This window comes from Equus quagga, chromosome 1 (assembly GCF_021613505.1).
Source record: "Equus quagga isolate Etosha38 chromosome 1, UCLA_HA_Equagga_1.0, whole genome shotgun sequence".
In the NCBI taxonomy this organism is placed as follows: domain Eukaryota; kingdom Metazoa; phylum Chordata; class Mammalia; order Perissodactyla; family Equidae; genus Equus; species Equus quagga.
Window position 1 is genome coordinate 53,509,764 of NC_060267.1, and position 20,428 is coordinate 53,530,191.

Sequence of the window (20,428 nt, forward strand, 5' to 3'; positions counted from 1 at the left end):
CCATTGTGCTACACACTTTACCTTTCTCCCATTTAATTCTCAAACTAACGCAGTGAGGTAGGTACTATCATTATCCCCATTTTACATATAGCGAAACCGAGATCGGAAAGATTAAGTCAGTTAACAAAAGGCCAGGTTAGGAGGCTCCTAAGTGGAGCCTGAATCCTAACCTAGGTCTATCTTGCTTGAAAAATCTGTGCTCTCTTAACCACCTTGAATTTCACTTCCTATTAACAGTCAGCAAAGGAGTGTTGAGAAGGAAAAAGATAAGAAACATAAAAACCTATCAGCATTTAGCTCCCAGTAATGTTAAGATAAAAATATTTGTTCGGGGTGATGCGGTAGGCTGAGACGAGGGCGGAGGCCCCTTTTTCTCTCTCAGAAATGTAATCTCTTGGGGGAAGAAATAAATCTCAAATATATGTCTGTGGGGCTGTCTGTTCTGGCAAACAAGGGGGAACAGCAGAGACGGGGAGAGCGGAAGGCAGGCAGCCAGCTTTAGAACTCTCAGCCTTGGACGAGCTATCCTGCAAACTCTTTAGGATCCGCTGGGGACCAAAACGGTGCACTGAGAAGTCCAGAGACAAGGCTGTCTTTCTTGAGCTTTAGCTCTGCCACCAAGTGGCCGGGAGCCTTGATCATTTTACACTCATCCAAACCTCAGTCTCCCCCTCTGTAACACAGGACTGACGTTATCTAACACCTGCCTTCTGGCTCAGCGTTGCTGGGGGGAGGGGAAATCGAAATGGAACAGCACGTACGAAAACACCTGGAAAATAGCCCAGTGCAGGCTACCCCTCTGAGGAGTGAGCAAGCAGGGAAGAGAGGGGATGACAATCAACGGTCCCTTCACCCACTCCAAAACACACTCAATAAAAGGCACCCCGCGACAGCAATACTCACTGCCGGACAACGGTCAGAGCGAAGCGCGTCATCATGCTGGCCCCGGACGGAGAGGAGCACAGGCCACGGCTCGGTCCCCCGCCCAGCGCCGCCGGCCGCTCGGCACTGCGGGCTCACGGCGCCCACACCACTTCCGCCAACCCCCGCCGGCCGGCCGGCTCCGCGGCCATAGGCCGAGGCGGCCGCCTACGTCATCTCGCGAAGGCCAATCAGGGCGGTGGGAAGCCGACAGGTCGGAGGAGACTGGTGGGAGGCGAGGCCCCGCCCAGGGCCGCGGCGCTTGCGCCCCTGCGCGCGGGCCTGTGATTGGTGCGCGCAGGTGCGTGCGGGCCCGCCCCGGAGAGCGCGGTGGAAGCCGTTCTTGCCCGGGCAAGCTGGAAAGCTGGAGGCTGCGGGTAGATAAGGCAGCCGACGCCCGGATTTGGGGTTGATCTGATTTCAGGCTGGACTGCAGCCAGGAGTCTTACCTCGGTGGTGTACAGCCTAGTACATTGGGCCCAAGGGGCTTAGCTGTTCACGCCTGCTGAACACCTTGGCTGTAGGGTCAGCAAGGTCTGCGGACTTAGACCGACCCACGTTCAGTCCCCAACTGCGCCTTGACAGACGCCCTCCTGGAGCAAGCTTTAGTCAGGCTCTTTTGAACCCACTTCTAGACTAGGCCTCACGCCCCTGTGTTACCAAAGAATCCTGCTCAGCCAGGTTATCAGAATCTCTTCGCCCTTGGTATCTAATCAAGTTCCTCTTCCTGTGCTCTTGATTTCTAATCAAGTTCCTCTTCCCTCTCACCCCTGATGCTAAGTAAGTTCCTCTTAGTAATTTTCCGTTCTCTCCCTCACCCTGAGCTCTGGCTATAAATCTCCACTGGTCCCGGTCGTATTTGGAGTTGAATTCAATCTCCCCCCATTGCGACAGTCTTGATCCCTATTGCAATGGTCTTGAGTAAAGTACCCGCCCTCCCACATGCCGCCCCTGTTTGTTAAAGAGAGTCCGATGAAAAATTTCTCTTTAACACCCTTCAGGGCCTTGATAACTGAGTTGCTTAACCTCTCTAATGCTCAACTGCATAATAGGGAAAATGGGTAACTGTACCTACCCATGACACAGGTAAAGCTTACAACATTACATTGGTAAAGCTTAATAATGTTACCCTTCCAATGTTTTCCATGCATTTTTACCTAAATTCTCGTATTTGATATGCATTTTCCCCCCTGAATCCCCAATTATATACAAGAAGATGGGTTTAGAGAACTTAAGTGATGCATGGGGCCCTTAGCACTACAGCCACACATTTCAAAACAGTGCCACATATATAATCCCATTTGGCCCCCAGAATAACTCTGAGGTACACAGGGTAGGCTGTATTGTTTTCACTTAAGAGATGAGATAGCTGGCCTAGAGAGAAAGTAAGCAATTTGTCTAGGCTCACAGCTTGCCGGTGGTTACACAGGACTAGTTCAGAGATTCTCAAACCGGCTTGCACACTGGAATCATCTAGGACTTTCTGAATGTCAGGCTGCACCCGAGAAAAATACAGTCCGAACTTCTGTGGGAGGGACCCAGGCATCAGTAATTTTTTAAATTCCCAGCTGTTTGCAACGGGTAGCCAGTTTTGAGAGCTAGAAGTTTAAAGCAGTGCTTCTCAAACCTCAGCTTGCATACACATCACCTGGCGGTCCTGTTAAAATGCTGATTCTGATTTAGTAGGTCTGGAGTGGGGGCCAAATTCAGCACCTCTAACAAGCTCCCAGGGAAACGTGAGGCATTTTCAGAATGAGATTTTCCAGAGGGATCATCCAGAGGGCACTAATAGTGGGTCCAGATTACCAGGAGGGTACACTGCCTGTACATAGTAGATACTCTATATTTATGTTCTGATGCCTGAATGAACAAATCAGTCCAAAAGAGTCTCCTGGAAATTTGAACTAGAAAAATGAAATTAATTAGGTAGTTATCTGTAACGGCTAAAGCAGAAAGAACACAGAGTGAGAAACCATGAGATAGAGTTAGAGATATGAAGGCGCATGTAGGCTGAAGCTGTGAAGAAACAGAACCACAAATAATACGAGCTTGAGAACAGATCCACAGAGCAGAGGATAAGAACAAGCAAAGGTAATGCAAGAACGAACGACACACAGAGAGAAGCAGACACAAGTGAGTGATGCAGAGACCGCCTGGTCCCCAGTCCCTCAAGCTGCCACAGTACCACATACCTTGTAGGTTCTAGTTTTTTCGATAAAACCCCTTTCTCTTTAAGGTGGTCTGAGTGCATTTCTGAAGCCTAATTAAAAAGAGCTTCCCACTTTGTCTCATTTAATGATTTATTATTTCCAGTTTACAGATAAAGAAACTAAGGCACATAGAGATTAGTCAATTTCCTGTGTCTCAAGATCTCAGAACTGGGTTTGACCCCGAGTAAGTGTGCTCCAGGTGGTATCAAAATTATAACGATGAGAGTCAGAGTTGGCTCTGTTCCGTTAGTTCCCTGACTCCCAGCAAAATGTTTGGAACATGGTAGGGACTCAACTAAAATGTGTTAAATGAATAAATGAAGAATATCTTTTATGATCAATTTGTCAAATGAATCATACATCTAAAAAGTTAGCTGATACAATGGAAGAGAATTGTCTTAGGAGAAATTTAGAAATTAAAAAGCAATATTAATTTTAAAATTATCTAAGAAATATATATAAAACAGTGTTTTCATAAACTTTAAGAATCAGGGGAAAAGGCCAGTTGAGAAATGAGGATCTTTGAAAGAACAGACATTATCCTGCATTCTTCATTCAGTGGTTCAAGGATTGCCCTTCAGCTTATAAAATGAACAGGGAGTTCACTTAAACTTTGTTTAGCTAGATGCTAGAAATAACCACTGATATACTTTTGTTGGCAACTTATCAAATCACACATACCTTTTTTTTTTTAAATGAAAAAGAGTGCTTTTTTGTGTGGCACATTGTATGATGGAATTCTGAATTAGTGAGGATAGGCCAAGTTATGCTGAGGTACCAAGTTAACACTGAAATTTCTGTGGCTTACCACATAAAAGTTTATTTCTTCCTCATGCTAAGTGTCTGACATGGATCAGAAAGGGGCTTTGCTCTGCATAGTCAGTCAGGGACTAGGGCTGACAGACACGTTGACTTTAACACACGGACTCATGATTACTGGGGCAGGAGAGGTGTGCTTGTGAAGAATGTGGATTCACTCATTATTTGGTGCACAGTTCCATATATGTCTGAATCAAGCTTATTTATAGTGTTGTTCAAATCTTCAATAAGAAAGAAATGAAAGAAAGGAAGGCAGGGAGAAAGAAAGGAAGGAAGAAAAAAAAAGAAAAATCTAAAACCTTAAAAAAAAAAGTTTCCGTAGGCTCTGTCACCAGATCACGTCTTGAGTCCAGCACTTCTTGTGGCCCCACTACATCCAATGTTAAGGCTCCATCGCCTCTTGTCTGAATGACTGTCAGGGCCTCTTTGGCTATAGCTCTGCTGCTTATACTCTTGTCCCCTATAAAACATCCCCTCCTCAGCCATCAAAGTGATGTCCTTATAATCGTATCATGTCACTCCCTTGCTGGAAAAGTTCTCTAATGGATTCTCATTGCAACTAAAATAAAGTCCCAACTCTTAAAAGGCCTGTGTGATTTTGCCCCTCTCCAGGTCTCCAGTCCCATTTCCCTCTGCACTCTCCTCTTCACCAAGCTCCATTCGGAACGGCTTCTCTCTGTTCCTAGACCATGTCGTGCTCATTCCTGTCTCAGAGCCTTTGGATTTTCTGTTCCTTCTGCTTACAAAACTCTTTCACAAGATATTTGGATGGCCACCTCCTTCTCGGCCTTCAGATCTTAACTCAAAATTCACCTCCTCAAAAGGGCTTCCTGCAAGCACAAAGGCCTGCCCAGTCGATATGTATCGTCCTACGGTAGAGCACTTCCATCTGAAATTACATCATTTATGTACTGTTTTTACAGGTTCATTGCCTGTCTCTCTCTGCTTGAACGTAGGTTCCCTGAGGGTGGGGACTATCTTGTTCTCTTCTGTCTTCAGTGCCTAGAAGAGTGCCAGACACGTTGTTGGAGCCCAACCAATATTTGTCATCATTAGAAATCATGTTCCTAAAGAATATTTAATAATATGGTAACATTCACCTGATATGTGATTAAACGAAAAAAAAAGGATAGAAAACTTTTCACTATAAGCCTGATTTTATAAGAAAAAATACATACGTTAAAAAAAAGAGAAGAATAAACATGTCATTTGTACCAAGGGTTTCTCTATTTATAATGTTATAATACTATGACATACTATAATGTTATAATATTTATAATGTTAAAAATGCTTGTGGTATCCTATTATTAAAGGGTTTTTTCCATAGATATATGCATATAATTAAGCAAAATATCTTTCATAAGGAAAATTATCCAGAGGGTGGATACGAGAGAATGTATATATTGTTCTATGTATGTGGCCACTCATACATGCTAAGGCAAGCCGACTTACTATTACTACCATTTAATAGAGTACAACTCTGAATATTCCACAAGAAATCTTAGTAGATGGGTATGTGTGTTCTTGGTATTTGTTCTGTTTACTTCTGATAGTGTCACTTTATGATTCTAAGAAAAAGCAATTTAAGACTCACCAGAATAGAGACAAGAAGATTTTAAGTTTAAGAGTGAAAATGGACAGACAACGCTGACATCAGATATTAGTATAAACTGAGAGTCTTCAGGACCAACTGAGAATTGTGGTTTTGCAATTACCCAAGTTACACCCCTGCTTTGCTTGTTCCTTCTATTGCTTTTAAGTTGGAAATTAAAGTGGTTTATGCAAATTTAATAAGAGAAAGTCTTGGACTTTGACTGGCAGGGATTTTCCTGCACCTCCCACTGTCATAATTGATTACATGGTGTACCCTGATGGAGGAACAGGAATTCTAGGCCAACAGAAAATCACAAATACATGGTAAACCATCTGCTTTGTCCAGAGACTGAGAAATAATAATGTGACCAATGATCCAAGCAAGACAGGGCTGCCAGTCCAACTGTGCCCATTCCTCCATCAGCTTGATGTCTGCAGGCAGAGGGAGATTTATTTTGGCAGCCGCTCTGCCAACATCTGACGTCTGTCACCCATAGTTCCCCATTATTGCTGTTTCCAAAAAATCATATCTGCCAGTCAAACAGCTTTTCTACTGATGGACAGTCGAAGGATGCCTTCTCAGGCTGACCTGCTTCTGAGGAACTCCCCTTTATTTGAACACATATATCCACTAATCCCTTTTCACGCCTTGCCTTTTAGCCTGTCACTTAGTGGGGAAAAGAACTCTCCCAAGCCCGAGTTCACTGCTGTTTGGAAGCATGGCAGTCACACAAGGAAAGATCATGAAAGTTGTAAATGCTATGGTTTTACTGCCATGGTATCAAGAGTAGCCCCTCCATCAGGATCCACAGAAAAACGATACTCCCCTCCACCCCTGCCTTTCTGGGAAATTAACATTGCTTATATGACACCTTTAAAAATATTAACACGGTACTTGATGTATTTGCATCTATTCGGATTGGCTGATTCTTGATGAAGCTTCCTATGTATTAAGCACTTTACACAGGCTACCTCATTCAGTCCTCTTAAGAATGCAGCAAGGTTTCCTATTTTATATGAGAACAAGCAGAGGCTCAGAGCTCATACAGCTAATAAAGGGCAGCCCTGGATCCAAACCCAGATCTTCTGCTTAAGTGAAACTCTCTTTCCACTACAGCATCCTGACTCTCCCTGTCACCATATTTGTGACACTTTGTACGTAACGACTCAATGTTTGATCCAGTCAGTGATACTCCAGGCAGACAGCAAGCACTGGGGGGAGTGATTGGGAAGGCCAAAGCACTTGCGTTTGCCAGAGCCCTGACATAATGCTGAGGAAAGAGAAGACCACTAGAGCCCTCAAATCCTGGTCTCCTGGCCCGAGTATCTGGAAAGACTTAGAGAATAAAGCAAGGAAGGCAGTAGGAAGTGCCACATAGAAGCAAATCCTCCATAGTCTCTTGACTATGTAAAATTTTGATTTTACAGAGACATATGGAAGATGTGAGTGAATAACTGCTGTTAGAACATTGGAGGCATCAAGGCTTTCTAGAAAAGTATTGACCAAGATGTCCAGAGGCTCACTGAACCGAGCCGTGAATGGACCCCTGCAGAAGCCAAGAGTTCTCTACTCACTTCCATGCCTCCCTACCGGGCAATCCTGAACTAAGGATGGCATGAACCCTTACAGATCCTCAGGTTGTTGCATCCGTGGCAGGATAAGATTTTTGGAAATAATAATCACTGTTTTTTCTCCGGTATTTTTCCCCTGCACTTTTTGACCATTTATCCTTTGTCCCCTCTTTCAGGGAAAGGAAAGTAACAACAAAAGAGCTAAGGGAAAGAATGTGTCTCCCTGGAGGGTACTAAAGTCATCTCAACATAAGCAAAGGCTTGAGAGACTGTGATGAGAAAGCTCGCCTGCCCTCTGGACTAGAAGGACTCTCTGGACTGGGGGGTTGGGGGGGACATGTGGGAGGAGAAATGATGAGAGCATGTATGTTGGTGGGTCCCTGAGGAATAGGGACAAACTAGAAAGAGATGTGATTCTTTTAAATGACAAAAGTTTCAGAGTTTGAGAGGAAAGCAGAACCCATGCCCCTTTCCCAGGCGGAGCTCCCCTGGAGGCGGCGACACCCTGGAGAAGTTGTGGCCGTGCAGCGCCCTGGACAGAGTCGTGGATGACCTTTTGGCTCCGAGCCCCAGCACATGTGGGAGCAGCACAACATTTTTTTTTTTTTACATCCAAGAGTAGCAAAAAAGTCATTGAGAAAGCCACAGTTCAATGTTTGCAATTTTCTTTAAAATATTTCAGGATATTCAGTCTGTGTGGGTGGGTGATTTAGGGAAGCTGTCCCCCAGATGCCACCAGCACTGTGTCTCAGTCTGCCGGGCGGCTCTAACAGAATACCACAGGCTTACACAACAAACACTTGTTTCCCACAGTTCTGGAGGCTGGCAGTCTGAGCTCCTGGTGCCAGCACGGGCGGGTGCTGGGGACAGCACTCTTCCAGGTTGCACACTGCTGACTTTTCTTTGTGTCCTCACGTGGCAGCAAGAGAGCTCGCTCGCCCTTGTCTTCGCTGAAGGTGACAGCCGCCTCCCGATGATTTGAACAGCGATAGCATCATCCAACCCACCACCCCCCTCCCCCCCAGCGGAAAGTCTCAGGCTTCAGCTCAATTCTCAGTGAGCCAAACACAAATAAATACAGCAGCCAGTGTGGTGGGAGAGGCGTGATGTTTGAAGTCAGCCCCATCTGGGTTCCAGTCCTAGCCTGACTCCCACTGCAAGCTGTGTGGACAAGCTGTGTGTGCAACCCGCAGTCCACTCAAGCACCACACACGGTATCAAATTCGCTGGGAGGTTGTGAGAATTACCTGAGACGCTCGTGAAAAGCTCTTTTAAAACTACAAAATCCACTTAGCTGCCAATTACCTAAAAAGTCCCCCTCACGTCAGTGCTTAAGCTGGCAGTACTGAGTAGCTAAAAGGTTGGTACCTGTCTGTAAAATTAATTTTTGAGAAGATGGAATTAGTGCCTCTCTGACACTCTGCCGCAGCCTTGATGGCAGCTGACACTTACAAGCTCTGGCTGTGTGCTAACATGAATCATCTCAGGAGGTACTGCTATTACTTAACCCCGTTTCACAGACGAAGAACTCAGTCACTGAGGGGCTAAGTAATGTGCCCAAGGTTACAGGCTAGCAGGTGGACTGGTGGGGACTCCAGAGCAGCAGTCCACCGGGGCACTGAGTTCCTCACCACCCCACCAAGTGGCAGGCATCCTGTGACTTCTCATCTGTTCCTGCCACTGGCCATTGAGATCAAGGAGGGCAGGGACGGCACGTGGGACCTGGAAAAGCAGGGGCCGAGGAAACATTTGCTGAACGAGATGCTTGGCGCAGAATGCCTGGGGTGTAACCAGCCCCCCGTCTGTTGGATGCATGAGCAGTGCCCAGGGCCACCCCCCCCCCCCGCCCCCCACGTGAAAGTGAACGATGAAAAGTACTCATTTTTAGTGGTTGGGATGACTGAAACACAGCCATGGCACTTGTACTTTTTCAACATACCTAAACATTTCAGACGTTTGTCTTCTCATGGGGTAATTATGGTGCCATGACAACTAAAAGTGACTACAAAAACAGACAGCAGAGAAAAAGCTGATCTCTAACCAGTCCACCTGGCCCACCTGCAGAATTCACTGTGGGCTGAGGGGTCTCCAAGGAATTTCAAAAATCTGGCCCAGTCCCCGGTTATCTGATAACTAAAAACCCATAAAGAGATGAGGGAGGTGACAAAGCCTAATGAGGAGTGGAGGTCGTTTCTATTTGGGGTAGAAAAGCGAAGGGAGGGTCCCAGACCTGTTCCGCTCCACCTGGGGCTTACAGCCGGCGAGGTGCGCCAGGCACATTTCAGGCTGCAGAGCCGGGGACGCGTTAGGAGACAGGCAGGGGACATCAACGCGTGAAGCAGGTTCGGCGGGCGCTGGGGGCAGATATGGGAGTCAGGCGGTCCTCAGCTGCAGCCCCTACGACTCTGCGGGCCCGTCGCTGCCGGAACCGGAACGTAGATTTACCAAGGCTAGTTAAAACTCTGATTTTCACGTGAAAGCTCTCCTCCTACCCTGGCGAGTGAGTCCAAGGCAATTTAAATCGTGGTGGGAGTCAAACTAAATACATCGGCCCGCTGGCTTTGGTCTGCAGGCTGCCACTTGGCCATGTCCGAGTTGGGCGCTGGGAAGAGGCGGAAGAAGTCGTTCATCACCTCCGCCGCGCCCAGGCGGAGTCAGATGCGACCGGACAGAGAGAAGCAGGTGCGCGGCGCTGGCCCCGCGCGCGCCCCCGGGCGGCCGGCCGACGCCGGGCTGCGCGGCTCGCGTCTGTGGCACTCGCGCCACCTAGTGGACTTCCTAGGAAGCGCCTATTTTTCAACCTCCCTGTTGACCCCTACAAAGGCCCGAGGGTGGTGGACCAGGGGGGCCAGTCAGAGCCAAAGCAAATGACCACAAACGAAACGGAAGCCGTGTTCTGGATAAGCATTAACCCACAGCTCCAGGGGGATACTGGGATAGGGGCCGAGGGAGACGAGCGGCCTTCGCATCGCTTCTTTCCCAGGCTGCCCAGTGAGCTGGATCCAGGCTGCGGTCAGAGCTGGCAGAAGCGGCCCCCCTCCTGCGGGGAGGCCCTGAGCCCGGGCGGGGAAGCCACTCACCCTCTCAAACTGCCAGCCGTAGTCCTTAAGCCTCAGGAGGAATTAGGTCCGTGGGAATCCCAAACTCAGGTTTGTGGCTGAGTTTATCCTCAGGATAACATCTGTGCACATAGTGTTTACAATCCACTCCACTGTGTGCTCTTCAAGCGACTGGAACATTTCCCCTTCACTTTTAAGATCACTTCCCATCTCTTTATTTTTGGAAAAGGTCAAATTTTGTTTCTACTGTTTCCAACTATGCTGCCTTTCACTGAAAGTGTTTGCCTAAACGGGTTCGCTTGAGGAAGCTGTCCTGTCTCCTCAAAAGGTGCCCGCCCCACAGCAGGGCACCCATTCAGGCCATAGGCTTGGGCACAGCTGTGACGGCTCTGCACAGCCTCATGGCCGTGTGTGTTGTTTCCCTGTGGAAAGCTTAAACCACAGGACACGGGTTTTGTTTTCTCTGTGTTTCCCTGAAGGCCCAGTGTAGGCCCTGCACACACGTCTTGGCTACAGATGCTCAGCTTTTCTTGACGTGCTGAACCTCCATGCCTAGTCGCCAGCATCTTTGAGGTGGTTGTCGCAGGGGAGAAGAAATCAGTGTAGTATTCAGCTTGGAATACTTGCTTCAAGACAGTATGTTGAGAAGATTACTAAACCAACTGGAACGTTTTACTTTCAAAAGACCTGGGATTTCTAGGTCTTCACTCCATCACCAAATTCCACTTTCCGAAGGGCACTTTTTTCTCAACTTTGAGATTTTCCAATTGTAAGATGAAATGGGTCTGAAAGAGCGTGTAAGGGGCCGGTAGATTTATCCCTGGCCAGCTGTGTGGAATGCAGCGCCTGCTTTGTCTGCTTTTTTCCCATCCTTCAGCATCCACAGCTCTGAATGGGAGAAGCCCTGGTGTTACTGGATGGCATTTGAAGAAGTGGTGGTGTCGTGTTATTAACGGCACCAATCCTGATCCTGCAGGGAGACCAGAGCAGGAGGGGAGGGAGAGGGGCTGGCTGGACAGCAGGGTGCGCACAAGAGAATTCCAAGGATGGTTCAGAGTGGTAACTAGAGACCTTGGAAACTCCCGGAGGCCCAGCAGAGTCCACTAGGCAGAAACCCAAGAAAAAGTTATCCCTGTTTGTCTCCAAGAATGGTGGCTACCAACAGGGGACAGAGACAAAGGGGAATTTCTAGAGTCCTTGTAAGATCAAAAGTCCTATTCAGTGGACTTACTTGAGAATAACAGGGAATGTCTTCATCTGGACTTTCCCAATGACTGGTGTTAATCTTACTGCTGGCAACTCAGGACAGAATTAAACTGGAAAACAGCCTTCAGCGTCTTTGAAAGACACAGAAAACTACAGAGAAAATGGATTTTTATGATAATGTCCAAACAGCTATTAAGCCATTGCCTTTAGCATACCCATCTCTCTGGGGAACGAAGCTGGTCTGAGGAGCTGAGGTCCAGGAGCAGCTGGGACCAGGGCCTGCCAATTCGTTTAAATGCTGACTTCCTCTCCCCTTTCCCGGGCTCTGCCTCGCCACCCCTCCACCAAGGGCAGCTGTGGCCTGGTCCTCACAGGCGGGATACAGAGCGGATCAGGAGTTAGATGGGAGCCATGAAGAGCAGCAGGCAGGAGGCAGGAAAGCTGCAGGGGTAGGGTTCTCCAGACACCCCCTCCAGAATCTGGAGATGGCACTAGGGGCTTCTGGCACCTCCCAAGCCAGGAGATGCTCACTCACAACCAAGAGTGAGTGGCTGGCTATAATCAGGAGACTAGCATCTGAGGCCCAGTGATGATAGCAGTGACTTCCCCACCTCATGAAGGTGGGCTGAGGCTTCTGGTCCCTCAGATGGTTGCAGGGGTCACCCAGAACGAAAAAAAAAATGCCGTCAATTACTTGTATTGCAATAACAGAGATGCACAGGTGGATTACCCTCCAGATTAGGATTTGTATTTTATGCCGCTACCCACTGTTGCCAACACAGTTCTGACGTGACAAAGATGTCTTCCATTCTGAGGACTGCTGGTATATAAATAATTCAAAATGGCCAGGGAATTTAGGTCAAGGTGAGTTTATTGTCCAAATAGCATAACCTAATTGCATCCAAAACCATTTTCAAATCCATCTTTAAGCTAGTCAGAATAACAGGTTATTATTTTTTTTAAATCACTTAACACTGAACAGATAGGACCTCTTAAAAGGTAGCTGACTATACCATGTCACCATCATAGCCAATAAAACATTTTTTCCATACTTCCTAAAAACCTTTTGTTTATACTGATCATGCTACTTTAGCACTTGCTAGCATCCCGACCAAATAAACACCCACACCTCTTATAGAGTACATTGTGAGAGAATAACATTGACTCGATATGGCATCACACTTGTTTTAAAGCAAAAAAAAAAAAAAATTATAATAATAATAAAAGAAGTCCAAGATGAGAAACTGTAACTGAGAGAGAGAGATCTGAGGTACATGGTACAAGGGTAATGAACATAATGGAAAAAATCCAATGGCCCAGTGATTTGCTGGGGATTTAAGAGTTGGCCAGTGAGAACTAAAACCAATTAAAAATAAAAAACAAAAAAATTTTTTTAAGGACAGGCACCTGTCAAAATACATTGGATACTGTAATGGCTACAGTCAGTAAGGCACTTTTTTCCCCAAAGTGGGCTGCAGGCAAAGGAGTAAATGCCGCAGCTCCAGCATGCATGTGTCCATTTGCTGATGGCTTCTTGAAACCTGAGCCAAGAATCGGGTCTGACTGCCCAGCCAAGTCTAAAAGCAGAGACACACAAATGTAGGAGAACAGTTCTGGCTGAAATGACCGTTCTGGGTTGTTCAGAATCCAGAATCGTGAAAAGCCACATGGTATGAGGAAGTCATAAACATCCTCTTGAATCTTCCTGCCCTATTTTGTACAAACTGACGACAGCCTGAGCAGCTCTTGACAGCTGCCCGGAGCCCGCACCGACAGAAGCCTGCACCCACCACAGCTCCGGAGTACGCTGGCTTAGGGGACTTCACCGTCTCAGCACTAATTTCCCTTTTAAAGCTATGCTCAGGGTTGGACTGTCTCAAAGATAAACAAAGAGGACTCCTTTTGGCTTAGAAGCCAACTGGCTTACTCAGCCCTCCTCCCATTCCTACGTCCCATTCCCACACTACCAATATTATCTTGAACTAGAAAATCATTATTTACAGGATATAAGGTGCAAGTCTATTTCTTCTCCCATCCCTGCCCCCTGTGACCCAAGGAGAGAAAATTCCTCTGCCCTCTTTGAGAAAGTCACTCAATCCTGCCTAACATGCTTAACCTGTGGGTTCCAGAGCTCCCAGGGTGGGCTGGAAGGGCCCCACAGGCGCCGGGCCACGGGAAAGCTACGGCTGCCTCTGAAGAGCAGCCCGCTCTGCTAGCAGAGCATCGCGGTGTGCCGCGGTTGGGGCTGCCTCTCCGGGCCGCGTGGGCCCCTGACCTGGGGGCTAAAAGAGGCAGGAGAGAGCCTCTTGCACAGCAATCACAGGGGTCTGGCTGTAAGAGATGGTGAGCTCTTCAGTGGGGTCCTGGGGCAGTTCCAGAATAAAGCGTCCTCTAAGAGAAGCCCCTTCTCAGAGGAGCTCTCCTCTCAGCACAGGGGAGACATTCTGCCGAGGGATCTGTCCCCTGCGTCCACCTGCAGGCTGCATGACTGTTAGGAACCCGCACGGACTGAATTATGCTTAGCATATATTTTTGGCATACTAGGATTTTCCCCCCTAGGATTTGGCCAAAATAGGGGAACAAACAAAATTTGGCAGGCTAGGGAAACAACTTAGCCCCCACTGATGGAGAAATAAAAGAAGGAAAAAACCACAGAGAGGAGGAAGTAAAGAAGAAACAGAAAGACAACAAGGTAAAAAAAAAAAGACCAGAATAGGTTTGGAACCCCCTTTAGATGGAGATGAGAAAGAGAAAAAAAAAATCCATGGGGAGAATTGAACTCCCCTGGGACAGAAATTCCTACAAGGAAACCAAGATCCAAGATCAAGAGGGTATTAGCCACTTTAACAAATCCAGGGTTCCTTCTTTTGTTTAAGGAGGGAGCAACAAGAAAAGCCAATCTAGCACCTTCCCCATCATCAACCCCACACCTTCTATCACTCTAAGCCCCGGGAAGGAGAAGCAGCTAGAAGGCCCCAGTGGTACCCAGGGCTCCAGGAAAAGTGGAAAGTTACAGATGCAGGGAGAGTCTGTAGGCCTGTTCCCTTCCTTATTTGTCAGGTTCTCTCATTTGCTGCTTCAGTTTGAGCTTAGAGGCTCACTGTTAAATGAATCTGCACCATGTTTTCTCTTTAGGCTCCAAGACTCCCAAGAACTCTGGAGACCATGCCTTTTTCCATTCTGTGGGACTCCTCAGGGCCCAGAAGAGAGTCCTGTGCAAAGTGGGCTCTTGAGAAAACACTGGCTGCTCAGCTTTCCTCTCCAAAACTTCGGAATTCACCACCCACTGCCCCACCAGAAACTCCCTAGAATTTTAGGGTCATGCTAACTCACCAAATCCTGAACCCTTCTAAACACACTCCAAGAGAGACTGACTCATCTAGAATTGCATCTCTGTAGAGAAGCAGCCTTTCCACCTCCCTTCCACGAACAACCCAATACTCATCTGGCCTATTTTTTCCAATCATGCCAAATCAATGCGATTTAAAACCCGAAAACCACTGAGTGACCCTCAGCAGAGGACCTGGCCTCGCATAGTGCTTGCCTGTTGGCAGTCCGAGACTGGTGGGAGAAGGAACCTCCGCAACACTGCCTGCCACAGATTCACGTACCCAGATTCAGACTTAGAAAACCTCTGAGATGATCCTAACCTGGGGATGCCCATGTCAGGGAAGGGAAAAGAGAATGGCGAAACTTTCAAGATGAAAGGACCCTAAGCAGATGAAAGGCCTGCTTTAGAAAGGGCCTCCAGGTGAGGATTTCCAAATAGCCTGCTGGAATTCTTTTTCGTCTGTCTCCTGATACCTGGGACCTAAGTGCAAATTGTGTCAGTGTTTGTGCTGAAGGTCTGCCTTGGGGGGGGGGGGGGGGGGGGGGGGGGGGGGGGGGAGGGGAAATCCCTTGGTTCAATTGTATTTTTTCCATCATGATGAGGATACCGGAGTCAAAACGGAAGCCCGATGACCTTCATGACTGACCAGGTCCCTGGGTGTGAGACCCTGGGGACACTCACCCCTCCTTCCACCTGAGAGGGGCACGCAGCCCCCTCCCGCCCCTTTCTCCACACTAATGGGCTCCCAAGCAGAAACTGTACGGTTGTGAGGTATTATGAAAACAAAACTGTGAATCATTGTCTTTTGTCGCTATTGATTTTGTCCAGTAAACCTGAGGTAAAGAATACTCTGTCTTTGAAGAATGTGATCAGAGAGGAAAAAAAAAAAAAAAAAACCCATGAATATGCTACCAGAAGAAAACAAACTACGGAAGGGCTTTTCCAGTACGAAGAACTCATATCTCAACCATCTACTTCAGGACTTGGAATTTAAGCAGTAAAATAATATATTATAAAAATGTTTATAAAATAGCAGCACACTCTGTGAAACCTTACAGCTAGGTTCTGTTAACGTGAATAAGGATGAATGATCTTAGCTTCTTAGCAGCGCAAAAAAAAAAAAAATAATAATAAAAACTGAACACAATAAAATGAAAAATAAGAGACCCTTAGATTTTTCTCCATCCTCAACCCTCATACTACGAAACAAGGCAGAATCTGTGTATAAAATAATTCTTCAAGGTAGCCCTGTTCTGATTTTTCTTTTTTACTTAAAAAAGGCAAATATTTTAATAGCTTCATTACCTGTCAATTAATAATTGTGCAAAAAAAAAAATTGTTGCTCCAACCTCTTTGCTAACTGAATGCATCTAAGAAGTGGAAAGGAAAAAATTCAAGTACGCTGAATACAACTTTGCAATGAAATTAACAAAAAACGGAAAAGGGAACAAAAGCGGCACTGTGATGCTCAGCTGTCCGTCTTTGCCCAGCAATAACTTTTCTTTCCATGTCCAGAGAAGAAGTATATGGGTGGGAATTAAGATCCTTCTGTGCCATCAAATTGGTAACAGATCTTTGTTTTTAGGCTTTTCTGAGGAATGTTGTGATGGGAATGTCAGCGGAAAGGGGTGTCTCTCGAGTCCCGGCAGGGATACCAGAACTGTGTACCAAAGAACGTCAGATACCAGAAGTGAACAGTTACCCGACCGGGGTCAGGAGGGAAAGGGGCAGAGGAGAAAAAGGGGAGGAGTCTCTTCAGCACGATTTGCATAAACCATCCCATCTATCCCTCGGGAACAATGTTTCAAAGTGCTTTTCGAATGGAATGGTTTATAACAATGCTACTCTGTGGACCAGACATGCCAATCAGCACCAAAAATTAGTTTTTTCCTAATAAGGGATGCCAAGGTCACATTACTGTCTTTAATACATCAAGAGAAAAGATTCCACTCCACATCCCACCCTTGATCTCCATCTGCCTCCATTTCGTCTGAGTTTTGGTTATGGCCCATAGCTAGATTGCCCGTTTAGATAAGAATACAGTGGTGTCTGCAATGAACCATGTTTGGAAGAAGAAGCAAGATGTCAAAACCGCGAAGCCCAGGATCCAATCACCTGTGTCCAACTGGCAAAATTAAACATCCTTTCTAGGTAGCAGCTACTGTAGACAGCAAGAGTTTCTAACGAGAGACCCAGCAATGCTCCTGACTTAGCAACAAACAGGTGTCCGAGAGCAAAGGTGTTTCTACATCCAAAATGGTTCGGTCACGTTGAGAGATTGGACTCCCACCCCATCACGTCCTTCCTTATTTCTAATTCCTTCTTGAGTTCATTGCTTTGCAATCTAATCATGCCATAAGTGGCATACGCACTTCTTTGAAATTATACTAAAAGGGGTGTATATGTGCTAGTTCATAACATGAAAAAAAAAGCCTCCTCTAATTTGTTCCCATGTTGCAGGCGTACATTTTCTCTAGCTACTCTGCAGGTTTTCCTGTAAGCGTTTTACTATTACTTTTAACATAATCAAACAATAACTGTTCGCATATACAAGGGATTCCCTTCTGTTGTACTTGAAATAGGCACCAAATGCTTTTAATTATTCCATTTTTATAGGACCGTTTTCTCTCACTTCTAAAAGATCTTTCAATACGATCTAGGCGGGGGCAGAATTTTTTTTTTTTTTTTTAAGTTTCATCCTAAAACATAAAGAACAAAACACAATCAGAGAGAAGGAGAGAGAAGATTTGAACATGTCTCTCCCGTTCGGCCCGACTGACATCCTCACAGGTCAATATCCCGCACGTCTGTAGGGGTGCTGGCTTGGTCCAGTTCATCCTCCGACTTGGATCCATCCCCCTGGTCCTGACGGAACTGCTGCAGACTGTTGAGCAGCACCACCTCAATCTGCTCCTGGCAGGCTTTGAGGCAATCCTACAAGGAGAATGGTCCAGACCAGAGCTGTTAGCGAGATCAACAGTGCACAGAGCATTTCATGAAGAAAACATACACAATTCAAGCCTTGCATAATTCCGTGCTAGTTTTCCAGCAGAAATAACTATGAAGTGAAGGAGATGTGTTCGTGCAGTGCCATGGAACCTCACTCCTCCAGGTGGGGTCCGTGGGCTGGCAGCATCAGCATCACCTGGGAGCTTGTTAGAACCGCAGAATCTCAGCCCACTCCAGATCAATCTAATCAGAACCTGCATGTTAGCAGAAGCCCGAGTCATTGGGATGCACGTGAGACTCTGAGAAGCGCTGGCCTAGATGAGGAGCCATTTATGGACATGGAGCACCTGGTGAACAAAGGGCCAACCAGATGCTTTCTGCTTGGGGAAGTTGGGAGAAGACAGAGAAAAGAGGACAGCCAGGACTACAGACAGTGCTCCAGGACCAGACAAATGTAGGATGTGAGGAATAGATAAGAAGGAAGAGGATGGATTGAACGGTACTAACCTTCACAGAAACTGCATTAAGCGCTTAAAACGAAAAAAATCTCTGTTTTTCTGCTTATTTGCCACTCCCTCAACTCTGATAAAAATACAACACAGAATGTTTACAAAATTCTGGACACTTGAGCTGTCCAGTTTGGGAATACGCAAGAATTTGCAGCATTGCTTTGATATTAGTCTATATTTGGTAGGGAAAATTTGGAGCGTGTTTGCCCCAGGCAGAAGCTTCTGTTAGTTGGATGCCATGGCAATTCGTGGTGTCACGAGAAAGGGATGATGGTTCAGGCTAGCAAGTGGTGTGTGAGCTCAAGAAACTGCTCCTAGTAGATACTTCCCAGCCTCTCTCCTCTGCAAGGCCGCCTTTCTGCACTCCCTTACCGGCATATACATATGGGAAATCTGTTAGATAGATCCTGCCTGGGTCTTCCCACAGTTTAATATATGCTTCCCTCTTGTCTGTTCCACTGTGCAATTTTCACTGCCCAGAAGTTAATGTTCGCCAAGCACAAAAGCATTATCTTTATTTTCCGAAGATCTAAAATAAAGGTGGAGTTAATGACTGAGGAACCAAGTTTCCATTGCCCCAAATTTTCCCTTCCTATCTGTCGACCGTTTCAAACTTCTAACTACAGCTTTTCGTGAAAATTAAAATTAGGGACAAGAGCAGCCTGAGTGCTAAGGGCAGAGATGAAATCTCACCTGGAGTGTCAGAAGGAAGAGAGGGAAGGTGGCACTTGCTAGTCACCCGCCACACTTGCGGGCAGCAGCTACATTACTGAACTTCTCTGTCACTTTCCTCACTTGTGAAATGAGGATAACAAAGTGGTCACAGAGTGACGATCCACTGAGGCCACATATACAAAGTGCTAAGTTCAATAAATGATAACCATTTATCGTGAACAGCAATAAATCAGTCCTGGAATCTGAAAGAATTCTTTAGATTTCCTTAAAATGGGGTACAGATTAGCATTTGGTCCAGATTGGTGAAGGGGCCACTGTGTGTCTGGCACCAGGGATTGAGTGTCGAACAAGACAGACCCTGCCACAGAGGTCTGTGTGCCACCCTAAACAAGCTGAGGAGTCGGGGACTGGCAAACCACGGACATCCCTCAACCTTTTCCGTGGCATCTCCTGCTCACGGCCTCCACCCTGTCTGACCCCCTGAACCTGTGATTAGAAACCTATGGCCTCGCCTGGCCCCTTGCCCTGGTCTTTCCCATGCTCCTCCTCTGGGGCCCAGCCTGCAGCAGCTGTGCTCCTAGCTCACTCACCACTTCCCGAAGGCGCTTAGGTGGTGAAGGATGAAGGCATATGCTTCTAAGGGCACTTGCATTTCAGCAGAAGATATCTAAAAACTTTAAAGCCTTATAATCTACAAAAGTCAATCTTAAAAAGCCAAAGCTACTGGCAAAAAATGCCTATCGTCCAAACTACTCTTGAGAAGGTCCTCCATTAAGAGACGGACAGTGAGTCCAACTCTGTCAGTTTTCCTTTCAAAGCTGAAATAGACAGCTCGTTCTCCATTGGAGCACCATCTGAAGGAGCCGACTTGTTCTTAGGGGCCATGTTGGCAGCATAAAACCATCTTCAAACTCTGGAATCTTCCTAAGATGCCCCCACCCCCAGAAGTGAGCAGGAGCGGAGACGCAGGAGCACAGCAACGGGTCTCACGTCTCAAGCACCTTCCTTTCCTCCCGTGCACCCCTTACTGAGGAATGCTGAGCCACAGAGTTTACGTGAATATTATTTTCCTCTTTCTTTTTTTTCTTGCAGGTACTAATGAGCTGAATCCAGGCAGCTCCTGTGTGAGGTCCCCCACTACAGAGGTCCTTGAGGAGCTCTTGAAGATATGTTTAAAATTTTTTTCTAGGAGGCAGGGGGAATGAATCAGAGCCCCTCCGTAGTATAGAGATAGTAACTGTATGCTTGTCTCTGTGGAAGGCAAATCCTACCAGAGCATACAGCACGAAAGAGCTTCTGCTATCTAAAGAGGATGGCAGGATTCTCAGCTGACTGAGGGACGATAGATATGTGTTTTGTGTACAGACAGATGATAGCCCTGAACCATTAAATTAAATTAAAAAACAAATGCCTCTTAGGTGCCAGCAATGAGGGCTTTTTAAAGAAAGCTTCACGTGGCACAGCAACTTGGTGAAGACTTGCTGATACGAAGTTCGTGTGGAAGCCAATGCCCCCCAATAAGAAACCCAGAGCCTCCTGGCCAATCCTGTCTGGCTCTCCTTCAGAGGCTCTAATTTGGCCCCA

General features: G+C 46.7%; 2 protein-coding genes across 2 annotated transcripts in view; both read right to left on the minus strand.

Annotated features, from left to right (window-relative positions):
* Positions 1–1,031, minus strand: part of TIGAR (TP53 induced glycolysis regulatory phosphatase) — a 33,290-nt gene extending 32,259 nt beyond the window's left edge. Inside the window, exon 1 of the mRNA XM_046643960.1 lies at positions 904–1,031. Within this exon, the coding sequence (XP_046499916.1) occupies positions 904–938 (35 nt within the window). The 5' untranslated portion in view covers positions 939–1,031. The remainder of the gene's footprint in view (positions 1–903) is intronic.
* Positions 1,032–12,233: 11,202 nt separating this feature from the next.
* Positions 12,234–20,428, minus strand: part of CCND2 (cyclin D2) — a 29,476-nt gene continuing 21,281 nt past the window's right edge. The window contains exon 5 of the mRNA XM_046658931.1: positions 12,234–17,645. Coding sequence (XP_046514887.1) covers positions 17,496–17,645 — 150 coding nt within the window. The 3' untranslated portion in view covers positions 12,234–17,495. The remainder of the gene's footprint in view (positions 17,646–20,428) is intronic.